This window comes from Anabrus simplex, chromosome 6 (assembly GCF_040414725.1).
Source record: "Anabrus simplex isolate iqAnaSimp1 chromosome 6, ASM4041472v1, whole genome shotgun sequence".
NCBI lineage: Eukaryota > Metazoa > Arthropoda > Insecta > Orthoptera > Tettigoniidae > Anabrus > Anabrus simplex.
In genome coordinates, this window is record NC_090270.1 from 74,773,897 (window position 1) to 74,786,518 (window position 12,622).

The following is a 12,622-nucleotide window of genomic DNA, read 5'->3' on the forward strand; positions in this document are numbered from 1 at the left end:
CCCATGTATCCCCATTCTATACACAATTATCTTGGTTACGACTGAATGGCAGACGTAGACTCCATGCAACTACTTTGGTGTATCAAGTGCTTTCTGAAAACACTCCTCCTTACCCATCCACCAGATTTCGCTACCTTAGTTCCCTACACCTGTTCAATACCCGGTCAGGCTGTACGCTAGAAATTCCTGTGCATCGAACCGCAACCTACAACAGATCGTTCATGATCACCGCCACGAGCTGGTGGAATGAACTCCCCAATGACACCAGAGAAGCTAAATCTAAGACAAAATTTACAATCCTTTGCCAGCGTCATCTTTTAAGCACTTCCAGTCTTTGAGTGTGAATGGGATGCATGAATGAGAGTGAATATGGTTGTTTATTGCAATGTGTTCCTGTATATAATTTAGTTATACTTTACTCACCTTAGTTTACTTAGTGATACTTTAGTTGCTTTAGTTATACTTTAGGTTGTAAAAATTTCATATGTTTAAATTTTATGTAAAAATTACATTGTATATACATGAAGTGGTTAAGTGTAAGAAAGGGCCGGGAGCCCTAACTTCGCCACAATAAAGACGCTGTAATAATAATAATAATAATAATAATAATAATAATAATAATAATAACAATAATAATAATAATAATAATAATAATAATAATAATTGGAAAGGAAAACCAATCTTACGATAATTCCCGGAGGACTCACTTCTATTCTACAGCCGTTGGATGTATGCATGAACCGGCCTTTCAAAACTGCAGTGAAACAGTTGTACACTGAATGGATGTCTGATGATGATCACGCGTTAACACCAACTGGACGAGTGAAGAGGCCTGAAGTGAGACTAATGTGCATCTGGATCAAGACCGCACGGGCACTCATTCCCAATGATCTAGTGTCCAAAAGCTTTAAGAAATGTGGAATTTCAAATTCAATGGATGGTAGTGAGGACGACTATTTGTGGAAAGATGCCAGCGATGAAAGTTCCTATGGTGAAACTTCAGATGATGACGGTGAATTGTGAGTATTGGACCGATTTTATTTACGATTTTCATGATGATTTTATTAATTGTAGGCTGTTTGAATTTATATTTGTGATATATTTGAAGAAAATTAAATAGTTGTGTAAGTTATTTGAATTTTTCCGTATTTTGCCGTCTCAAATTTAGGGTGCGGGTCTTATTCGGTGGCGGGTGGTACTCGGGATTATACGGTAAATAAGATGCAACCTTACATAATCTCCAGAATTGACTCTATTACTTTCCTGTGCTTGTAATATAACCCGTGTATATATCTGTATATATTTTTCTACTTATACTACATTGAACTTTCTTTTTAGTGTGTTTTGTTTTGTTTATTCTTCTCTATTGTTATTTAAAATGGTATTACCGTTAATAAAGTATTATTATTAAAAAGTCCTTTTAAGCAAGTCAGAACCTTGGAAGAAAGACTTTAAATTACAGAAGAAGTTGAGATATATCCTTCTGAAAAGCAGATCGACATTGCTAAACGACTGGGTATAGCCCCATCAACAATAAATTCCATTATGAGTAAGATCGCAAAATAGATGACCAAATAGAAAAACATGGAATGTCCGCAAAAAATGAAAGACTGGGAAATAACCTGCATACAATGAATTGGAGGTTGTACTGCTCTTTGCCAGGTATCATCAGGCATTCCTGTGGACGGCATCTTACAAGAGAATTCTCCTAAGGTCGCAGAAAGAATGAGCCTTTCTTTTAAATAACGGTCATCATAACAAAACCGAGTTAAAACTGAAAAGAGATGGCTTCAGACACCACAAAAGAAGGTCAAGAATTTCTCAGTTTCCAACAGATGAATTTCCCACTTCAGGGAGCGGCAAAGGTTAGTATATAAGGAGCTAGCAGTTGAGTGCTGCTGTAGATACAGCTGGTATGGAACTACGGTTGGAAAACCTGCTCGTGTTGCTAGAGAGATATGAAGCCTGAGCCATATACAAAGCAGATGAAACGGGCCTCGTTTACAACCGTCTTCCTGATTGTACACAAGAAATCCGAGGAGAGCCATGTCATGGTGGGAAAAAAGCAAAAGATTGCATGACTGTTATTTTGTGCTGTAACAGTGACAGATCCGTTGTTTAGGATATTTTGAGGGTAAACTCCACCTTTACAATACTAAAAAACACAGTGAATCTCAGTTAAGAAGTTCCCACATTAGAAGTGTGATGTTCTTGGTCCCTTGATTGATTGAATTAAGATATATGCATATTTTTCCCGTTTAAAGTGTTCTGTTGTAAATATATTTCCTGGTTATACAGTTCAGATTTTAGAGCCCCTTGAGATAGAAAACGTCCGCTCAAATCAGCCCATGGTTAAAGCCTCTAGTCTCAGCACAAGTTGCACCCTGTGTTAGACAGTTCACGCGCTTGTGGTGTGTCTCTGGTGCCACGGAGCCTGTCCGGGCTTGCCAAGGCAATACAACGTCATGCTAAGACAACACAAACACTAGATGCTCACTCACACCTTGTGGAATCGAATCAAACCCGTCAGTCGAAATTTCCACTCCACCATTCACATCTAGCAGAATAGAATCAAACGGGATTCTACGCGGTAAACATAAAGCACACAATGGATGGTTTGATAAAACTTTAATGTAGTAAGTTGCGTGCCGCAACAGGGTGAAGTCGTTAATCGAGGTGGCCTCAACATTAATTAAAAACCGTAACATGAATTTGTCCACAACAGAGGAGCTTCTTATGCATTACTAATGGTCCATTATTGGACATTATAAATTTTCCAGCGAAATCATTCCTGGTTGCAAGCGTTTCACCCCAGAGTGCTAAGTTGAGCTGATCAGTTGGTAAATAGCACACCCACCAAGACGCATGGCTAGTACAACTTAGCACAATGGGGCTAAACGCTGGCAACCAGGAATGAGTTAGCTGGAAAATTTACCTTGTCCAATACCTGTAATACTGTAATAGGATTCTGAAATAAGATCAACAATAATTGCAAAATAAACTAAGTACTGTATAAGCCTAATCTACCACGAAATTGAATATTCTAACCTGTTTGATTTTTCATTCCCTTGCTTACCGACCCTCATATTTTTTTTTTTTTAATTTGAGGCATGTAATTGGGGTGCGGATTTTATTTCCGTCAATGTTGGCATTTTCTTTTTCAAAAGCAGCCTTCCTAAAGTTAGGGTGCGGGGATTATTTGCGTAAATACGGTATTTCCTTCCAGGCATTCTCTCTAACGTTGTTCTTGCAATAATACTTTCAGGTCTTGTCATAGAGGAAATTACTTCTTTTAACTAAACTAATAAGATTTTCCGTGTCCATTATTAGGGAGGTAAATAAGCTATTACGAAACAAAAACTTCCCGCCGACTTGCCAGCTGATACACAATTACACATTATGCCACCAAACAGCCAGCCGAAAGATCCCGATTGTCTACAAAGTTGAACGAATGTTGATAATCAACTGGGTGTTGGTGGGCGGACACACACGCGCGTGCGCGCACGTTGTGATACCACATGTTGGTATAAAATTGAGTTATTTTCACCTCTTTTTTTTTTTGCTATTTTGCTTTACGTCGCACCGACACAGATAAGTCTTATGGCGACGATGGGATGGGAAAGGCCTAGGAATGGGAAGGAAGCGGCCGTGGCCTGTCTGCCTGGTGTGAAAATGGGAAACCATGGAAAACCATCTTCAGGCCTGCCGACAGTGGGATTCGAACCCACTATCTCCCGGATGCAAGCTCACAGCTGCGCTCCTAACTGCACGGTCAACACGCCCGGTATTTTTACCTTTATATGAGTTAAACATTGTATTTTCGTGTCACTCGTAATTATTACATCGCATCATTAGAAGTAACGCAAGGATGAGGAGACATGAAATAAAATTCTCGCGGGGAAAGAAACTGTTTACGTTTAGATGTGCTAGTGCTGCTACTGCGCCTTTATCACTCGCACATAATACCCCAAATTCTTTCCCAACATTCATTTCTGCAACTTCGAAGCTGTGTTTCTGTTCTTCATTACCTATAGCATGAAGAGGATTAAAGCGGGAAAATGAACTCAATACTTGCGAAACAGCTAGAAACTATGCCCGTTGCTGTGACAACCAGAAGGAATGCATCCATTTTTACACCAGGCAAATGCTGGGGCTGTACCTTAATTAAGGCTAGGGCCACTTTCTCCCCACTCCTAGCCTTTACCTATCCCATGATTGCTATAAGACCTACCTGTGTAACAATAATGATAGAAGTGTCCGAGAATTTACTCCTTCGCCTGTCTCTCTGGCCCCGCCAACATGTGTGTGACCCTTTGTAGGATTGCAAACAGCTGGTCATCTGTTGGCAGCAGAAAGTGTGTGAGCAGAGGCAAGAGGGAGGAGTTGAGGGGAAATTAAAAGGGGAGAAAATGTGGAAAAGAATGTAATTATGATCTCCTCAAAAAGAATATCAAGGGTTTATGAAATTTCATTTAAAATACCATTTGGATTATTTCTTCGAACTATATTGATAAACATGTTCATGTAAATATTTAACAGAATACCTTTATTGGCTATATTGGGAATGGACAATTCTTGCTCTATAATTTTATGAAGTCGGAATACTCCTAAAGGTACCAATTGTTAATTTCGACAATACTGGATAAAAAAAGAAACTCATTTCTTGTAACAACTCACTCGGTCCACTGTAAGGGGAAAGAACCATTATAACCAGCAGGAAGAGTCTGACCTGAGCACGACATATACGAGTGATGCAATAGCACCACCATCTTGTGGTACTAAAATCGCCATGCCGCGGAGTTAACTATTAGCGTAGCTCTTGACTCCAGTGTACTAGCACATTGTATAAGATGACAAATAGTTTTGACGTTATTGGAAAGGCACTTGAGAGGATAGTGCTGCATGCCAGAATTAAAAAGAAGTTTAAGATCACCAATGATGAGCATTGTGAGGAGAGTTCAAGCTACTAAAGCTACAGCCAGGCATACTTACTGTCCCAGTGATGGTAAAATTTCAAACCCATAGAGACTAGAAATTTAATTTCAATAATAACTAACACAACAAAGCGGAGGCAGGACAAGTTTTTCTCTGGGTACTCCGGTTTTCTCTGTCATCTTTCATTCCAGCAATACTCTCCAGTATCATTTCATTTGTCAGTCATTTATCATTGCCACAGAGGAGTGTGACAGGCTTCGGCAGCTGGCACATCTCCTATCCTCACCGCTAGATGGGGGCTTCATTCATTCCATTCCTGACCCGGTCGAATGACTGGAAACAGGTTGTGGGTTTTCATTTTAAATTTCAATACCTAACACACAATATGTATCCTACGTCGGAATTTGCGGCTGTAACTTTACATACAATTTTGCTTTACATTGCACCGAAACAGATAGGTATTATGGCGACAATGGGATAGGGAAGGGGTAGGAGGGGTAAGGAAGCAACCTTGGCCTGATGTCACTTGCCTGATGTAAAAATGGGAAACCACAGAAAATCATTTTCAGGGCTGCCGACAGTGGGATTCGAACCACTATCTCCTGAATGGAAGCTCACAGCTGCGTGACTCCTAACTGCACGGCCAATTCGCTTGGTTTCTTTACATACAGTAGAACCTCAATGCATCATTCCCGGAACCGTCGTTTTCCAGTACCCATCATTCAATGTATTCGGTCCCAAAAATGTTCTATATAAACCAATGTTAAAATTGCCCACATCAATCATTCCTCGAACTATCATTTTATTGCACTGATCGCCAAAAAAAATTTGTCCTCTGCTACAATTTTCCTGCATGGACCGATCGTACGTACGAAAAATATACACTGAAGTTATTTGAATTTAAAGAGACAGCTGAATACTCTAGCATTCAATAGCGGCGACCTGATACACGAGGATGTACGAGTGATCACGAGTTGCTAATCTTGAGCAACGATCTGGAGTGCTGTGCGAAGGTTATTCATGCGCAACCTCACTATGAGCCTCCTGGTGGCAACGCTTCTCCTCGACCCACTAACCAGCCCCTAGAAGTATTCTTATTTACAAGAATTAAAATGGAGGCATTGTAAAACTCAAATTTGCCACCATTTTGTGTGTTGCTATTGGGTGGCTAGGGCTAGCAGCTTTCCTGAAAATGAGAAAATCGCGCAGTTTAAAATAGTGTCAGCATGCGCCGGGAACGTTTTAATTATTCACAGGGTTATTAATCGTGTCGTACCTTGTAGAATTTCTAACCTCAGTGACATTGTCCATTTCTAACCTATCATTCGCGGAAGGGTCTACGGAATCTTTACCAAAATACAGGTTATCGCCGTAATATCCATGTATATCATTAATTTGCAATAAGAAAACTGACCCTGAAGGTTTTCTAATATTACTACAAGATGTACGGAAAAGTGAAACGAAATGGCGTAAAAGCCGTAACTTTTATTTTCATCACGTATATCATGACTGCAATATTTTGATACCTTTATGTATAGTATGAGTATGTCCGGCTCCATGGCTAAATGGTTAGCACGTGTTGGCCTTCAGTTCAAGGGGGTCACAATTTGGTTGGGGATTTTAACTTTTGTTGGTTAATTCTGACAGTTTGGATCCTGTGTGTGTGCGCTGACTTACGAATTAGGATTAATCTTAGGTAGAGCCGCATTCTCATAAGCGCATAGATCGCCTATCACGCGGCAACTCAAAAGATCAGCACCTAGCTTCGACCACACGCCATCATCATTGTTATTATTATATTCACATGACAAAAAAATGCCCACATACAGTACCCACACTTTATTATTTCGCTTTCCCCCTATTTTAGATGTCACCTGCATTTATCATTTTCCCACATCCATAGTCATTTTCCCCCTCCCATCTGAAAACCGATACATCGAGGTTTTACTGTACAACACAGCTGGAAACTCTATCATGAAATCAGCTGATATACCATAAACCACGCATATGCAATAGTGATCCTTAATTTTGTCCGCAACAGAGCACATGACTGTTGTCCCTGGGACGGGTGAATCCAATGTCCTGATTTTTGTTACTTTTGGTTCTCTCTTTTGGCAACATTATTGAAACAATTGCAGGGCAAATTATCATTACTTCAAAAATTTCTACATTGTGATCACGTAAGTCCTAACTTAACAATAACATTTTTCCACATTATCAATATGAAATTTTCTTTCAAAAAGTACAAATAAAAGGATGTTATCTCAAAAGTTGAAACAAAGAAAATACTGGACATATATACTTACAAACTTGAGCATGTTCCAGTCAAATACATAATCATAAGTGAATCCCTGCCGATGGAAAAGAGTTCGAAACAACTGACGTAAGTAAGAGTAGTCAGGTCTTTCCTCAAAACGAAGCGAGCGACAATAATTAAGGTAGGTAGGAAATTCAGCTGCAACAAATATTCAGAATACATTACATTACAGCAAATCACCCAGTGCAATCATATAAGAATACCAACATAATCAGAGGTTAAGTAGTATCTATATATTAAAAGAGTTTACTAAAAACAGCTTTGGCAAATCTGTCCATCCATTGTACTGGATCGATTTGCTTCATTTCTGTTATATTCTCTCCGGAATGACCTGCTGGTGAATTAAGAGACATTGATGTGTCTAAATTCAGCCAACCTTGGGTAATCATAAAATCAAATCATTACATGATCACTCTAATAACTGCACGAGAAGGCTTACCCTCACCCGCAATACACTCTGTACTTAGCAGGTTGCTAAGCGACTAACACTTTCATTAATATTCTAATGTATGTGCTTTCCATCGTTAGTAATGTCACTGAATGCTGCCATATTTGATTACTACCTGTCAAACCAAAGAATATACACTTCCACTGATCACGGAAGAATACTATTCCCTGCTAGATACTCTTCGATTCTCTAACCTTTCCCAGCTTCCAAATTTATTCAACAGATGGCAGAGCATTCCTGAGTTCTGATCACGCTACCACAATCCTTTGCGGTGGCGGTCATATTGGGTCTTAAATATCATTATGTGGGCGTGCCCGATGTAATGATGTGAGTTATTACTTGTGTTTTGAAGGAAAATGGGATAATGTGCCGCACCAAATTGTCAAAATAAGACAACTGACGGAATTAGAGTGTTTCCCCGAGAGATATGCAAAGGAGAGCTCAGTGGGTAAAAAACTGTAGGCGTAACAAATGGCAACCTACAGATAATTCCGTCTTGGGCGAGGTTAGTTAGGTTATACATTCGTATTATTCCTGAATAATAATATGTTTATATGAATGATGTTTTATATTTATAGGCCTTATTATGTACTTTTAGCATCACTTTGAAGAATCACAATTTGAACTAAAGAGGGCAGATGGACGGAAACTACTCAAGTGGAGTTCATCCCAAAAATTTTCAACGTCACTAATCCACCCAAGTCTTTGACATATAATAGGAAACCTCCCAATGAAAGAGAAGTGTCTTTCAAAACAAGCAAGAAAAGTAACAGGAAATGTGTAACAGTAGTACTGATGTTTATGAAAATTTCCTTTTCATGTGTCCGGCTCCATGGCTAAATGGTTAGCATGCTGGCCTTTCGTCACAAGGGTCCTGGGTTCGATTCCCGGTAGGGTCAGGAATTGTAAACATAATTGGTTAATTTCACTGGCATGGGGGCTGGGTGTATGTGTCGTGTTCATCATCATATCATCCTCATCACGACATGCAGGTCGCCTACGGGAGTCAAATAAGACCTGCACCTGGCGAGCCGAACTTGTCTTTGGATGCTCCCGGCACTAAAAGCCATAGGCCATTTCATTTCATTCCATTCCTCTTCATGTAAACTACAGACAGTATCTTTCTAACCCTACATGCAATGTAGAAATTTTTCACAGATATTTGAAATGCTTGTTCCTGTTCATTTACCAATTATAATCACAACAAACACTAGGCCTATCACTTCAAACCAACAATTTGTGTCCAGCTTGCCATCATTACAACAGAATTGTTAATAACAGTCTTATACGGTACTGTAGTTATTATTTACAGCTAAATTTCATTCATCTTAAATGCTCTCTCTCTAGAGTACATTAAAAGGCTGGACAAATACTTAAAGATTACAACACTTGCTTCACTCGCACTAACTATCTACTTTAATTTAACGTACCGTAGCCTAACATAATATCCTGTCATCCCTAAAATAGCCTAACCTAGGTTAACTCAACTTAATAGTGACTGAATTTCTATTTCTTACGGAATCGTGTCTACCAATGGCTTTAATTTTTTTAACCATTATTATTATTAGCATTATATGCATGAATGTTAGGACTCAGCAAAGAGCCCCATGGTCGCCAACCCAAGCTCCCGAGTTAAGAGCCCTGATGCCCATTTCAGGCGCCTTTTATGACAGGCAGGGGATACCATGGGTGTTATTCTATTGCCAGCAACCACAGGGGGAAATCTATTTTGGGTTGCGACTACGAGGCCCTTAGCTGAGTCTTGATATTGCTTTCACTTACTTGTGTCAGGCTCTCACCTATTCTAGCCCATCCGACCTCCCCTGGTCAACATTCCTTCTTTTTTCGACCACGACGGCATTAGCGCATTTGAGGCCTAAGAAGTTTTTCATTTCCACGCACTTTGTGGCCTTCATCTTTTTTTGCCGATACCTTCATTTTTTGAAGTGTTGGACCCCTTCCACTTGTTTCCTTCTGATTAGTGTTTTATAGAGGATGGGTGCCCAGTTGTACTTCCACTTAAAACAGTAATCACCACTACCACTTTGTACTATATAGTTGCATGGGTTATCAATAAACTAGTGAAGAGTAGCTAAGAACATCACTCTTGTCGCATATATGCAGAGTATTTTTGCCTTAGAACCCAAAGAAATACCATATGAATGGATAACAACAGTTACCATACATAATTTAATGCACTCAACTCAAGAGGCATTGAGTGTATGTCAACATACCTTTTAGAAACGCAGTATCGGTAATTACTTTCTTAATAAAGAAAACGCTGAAGGTAATTTATTACAACATTCAGTACAATACTTCAAGTTCAGTATTTCATGTACCGGTAATCATAATATGACACAGGTACTGTACAGATTTGTATGTTTCTGTCAATAAGATTACGTATTTGACAGATGATATTAATAAACATAATAAGACCAAGTTGTAAGGAAGTAAAAGAGTAGGACATGAGCTCTTTTTTGTTGATTCTTGTTTCTCAAACAAAATGAATTTCAAGCTCTGTTAATTATCTTCCTATTCAATCAATCAATACTGATCTGCATTTAGGGCAGCCACCCAGGTGGCAGATTCCCTATCTCTTGTTTTCCTAGCCTTTTCTTAAATGATTGCAACGAAATTGGAAATTTATTGTACATCTCCCTTGGTAAGTTATTCCAATCCCTAACTCCTCTTCCTATAAATTAATATTTGCCCCAATATATTTGTCCCCTTGAATTCCAACTTTATCTTCATATTGTAATCTTTCCTACTTTTAAAGACGCCACACAAACTTATTCGTCTACTAATGTTATCCCACGCCATCTCTCAGCTGACAGCTCGGAACATACTACTTGATGATGATGATGCTTGTTGTTTAGAGGGGCCTAACATCTAGGTTATCGCCCCTATGGTACGAAATGAGATGAAATGCGATTGCAATTGAGAGTACAAAATGCATCCACTGACCAGAATTCAAAACGTGACGATGAGGAATGAATTGATGACTATGAATTTAAAATAATCAGTGGATAAGACGCACAATGCCTCACATTCCCATAAACAATATTGCTGACCAAGGGACTGCTTCCAAAGCCCAATCCTGAATCGATGATGCCTGTCTAAATGGGTCAATATCTCTGTCAACGATCCCGCATAATGGCACTTGATGATGATGATGATTGTTGTTTTAAGGGGCCTAACATCTAGGTCATCGGCCCCTGATGGTACGAAATGAAATGACAAATTAAATGTTTATAATCATCCACTGACCAAAATTTAAAATGGCATGAAGAATGAATGGATATGAATTTAAAACAATCAGTGGATCCTACCCAAAAACTACCATAAAAATTAGTATTACTGACCAAGAGACCACTTCTAAAGCACAATCCTGAATCAAGGATGCTTGTTGTCTAAAGAGGTACAAAATACAGGTAAACGGCCCCTCATAATAGTACTTATCACTAGTAAAGTAGAACCATGGTAATTGTCATGTTGGGGTACTAATCAAAAGTAGCGTAGACTCACGGTGTTCTACATATGACGGTACTACTCACAAGTATTGGACGCCGTACAGGTAACGCAGACTATGGTGTTTCTCACATAATGGCGCCACACATAGGCAACGCAAACCGATGGTGTTCCTCACTTAGGTGTATTAATCACGGGCGAGGGTAATCCCATGGTGTTCCTCACATAGTGCGTACTAAGCGCAGGAAACGTAGACCCACAGCGCCACTCATATAGTGGTACTAATCACAGGCAACGCCCAGACCCATGGTGTTGCTCACGTAGGTACGACTCACAGGTACTGGAAACCTACAGTGAACCACTCTCTGCTGCTACTAATCACAAACCTATTCCGTACCTAATATACTGGTACTACTTGCAAGTACAGGCAACCCATGGTGTTCTCCGCGTGATGGTACGAATCAAAAGGAGTTTCATGGTTCTAATTCAATCATCCCCTCGTCACCCCTTACGAGACGCAGGAGATACCAGGGGTAGACAAAGGGGAAAAAGAGAAAAAAGTGGTGATCCGTCGCTTCGAAAAATGAAGTAACGGACAAAGAAAGGCAAGGGCCACGAAGGGCGTGAAAAAGAAAGACTCCCTAGGCCTCGAATACTCTAATACCACCGAGATCGGAAAAGAACAAGAGTTGACCACGGGAGGTCGGACAGGACAGATGAAAGTGAGGAGCCTGGCACAACTAAGTAGAAGCAGTGCCAGGGCTCAGCAAAGATCCCTGTGGTCGCCAACCCACGCTCCCAAGTTGAGAGCCCCATTGGGCCCTTTTCAGTCGCCTCTTACGACAGGCAGGGGATACCGCGGGTGTATTCTACATGTGTGTCCCCCACCCACAGGTTGGTCCGCGAGAGATATTTTATTTCCCTCAAGTCCGCCGGCGAGCCAGTTAGGACCCCCCTATCCGCCACCTGGGATGCGCCTCGTGGGAGTACCACCTCTCCCCCTGCTAAGCCAGCGTAGTATGTTCGTGGAACATACCACTTATTACATGTAATAAATATCATTTTGGTCCGTATTGATGATATTTAAATTAGAATAATAACAGTACGTTATTTATTAAACTGACCACCTAATCAATACAATAAGTCATTGTCTTGGATGATTTACATTGATCTATTAACTAAAAATGGTACATGTTTCGCCTAGTATGAAGGCATCAGCCATTGTCTTAACCTCAGAATAAAATTAGCACTTGATTAACATATAATAAGATGAAATTAATTTTTAAAATCTTGAAGAGACTTAAACTAAAATTAACATTAAAAATAACAATGTTGGTTTTAATTTTTTTTTTTTTTTTTTTTTTACAATGTGAAGAATTACAAAGGTGAAAGTAATAAAATTATTGACATTAAAAGGCTGTTATTACAAGTAAAATGGACAAAGCAACAGATTG

General features: G+C 39.6%; 1 protein-coding gene across 3 annotated transcripts in view; it reads right to left on the bottom strand.

Annotated features, from left to right (window-relative positions):
* LOC136876141 (casein kinase I) overlaps positions 1–12,622 on the bottom strand; it is a 120,468-nt gene that overhangs the window by 58,550 nt on the left and 49,296 nt on the right. For all 3 annotated transcript variants that reach the window (XM_067149847.2, XM_067149848.2, XM_067149846.2), the window contains one exon: positions 7,242–7,390. In XM_067149847.2, coding sequence (XP_067005948.1) covers positions 7,242–7,390 — 149 coding nt within the window. The remainder of the gene's footprint in view (positions 1–7,241; positions 7,391–12,622) is intronic.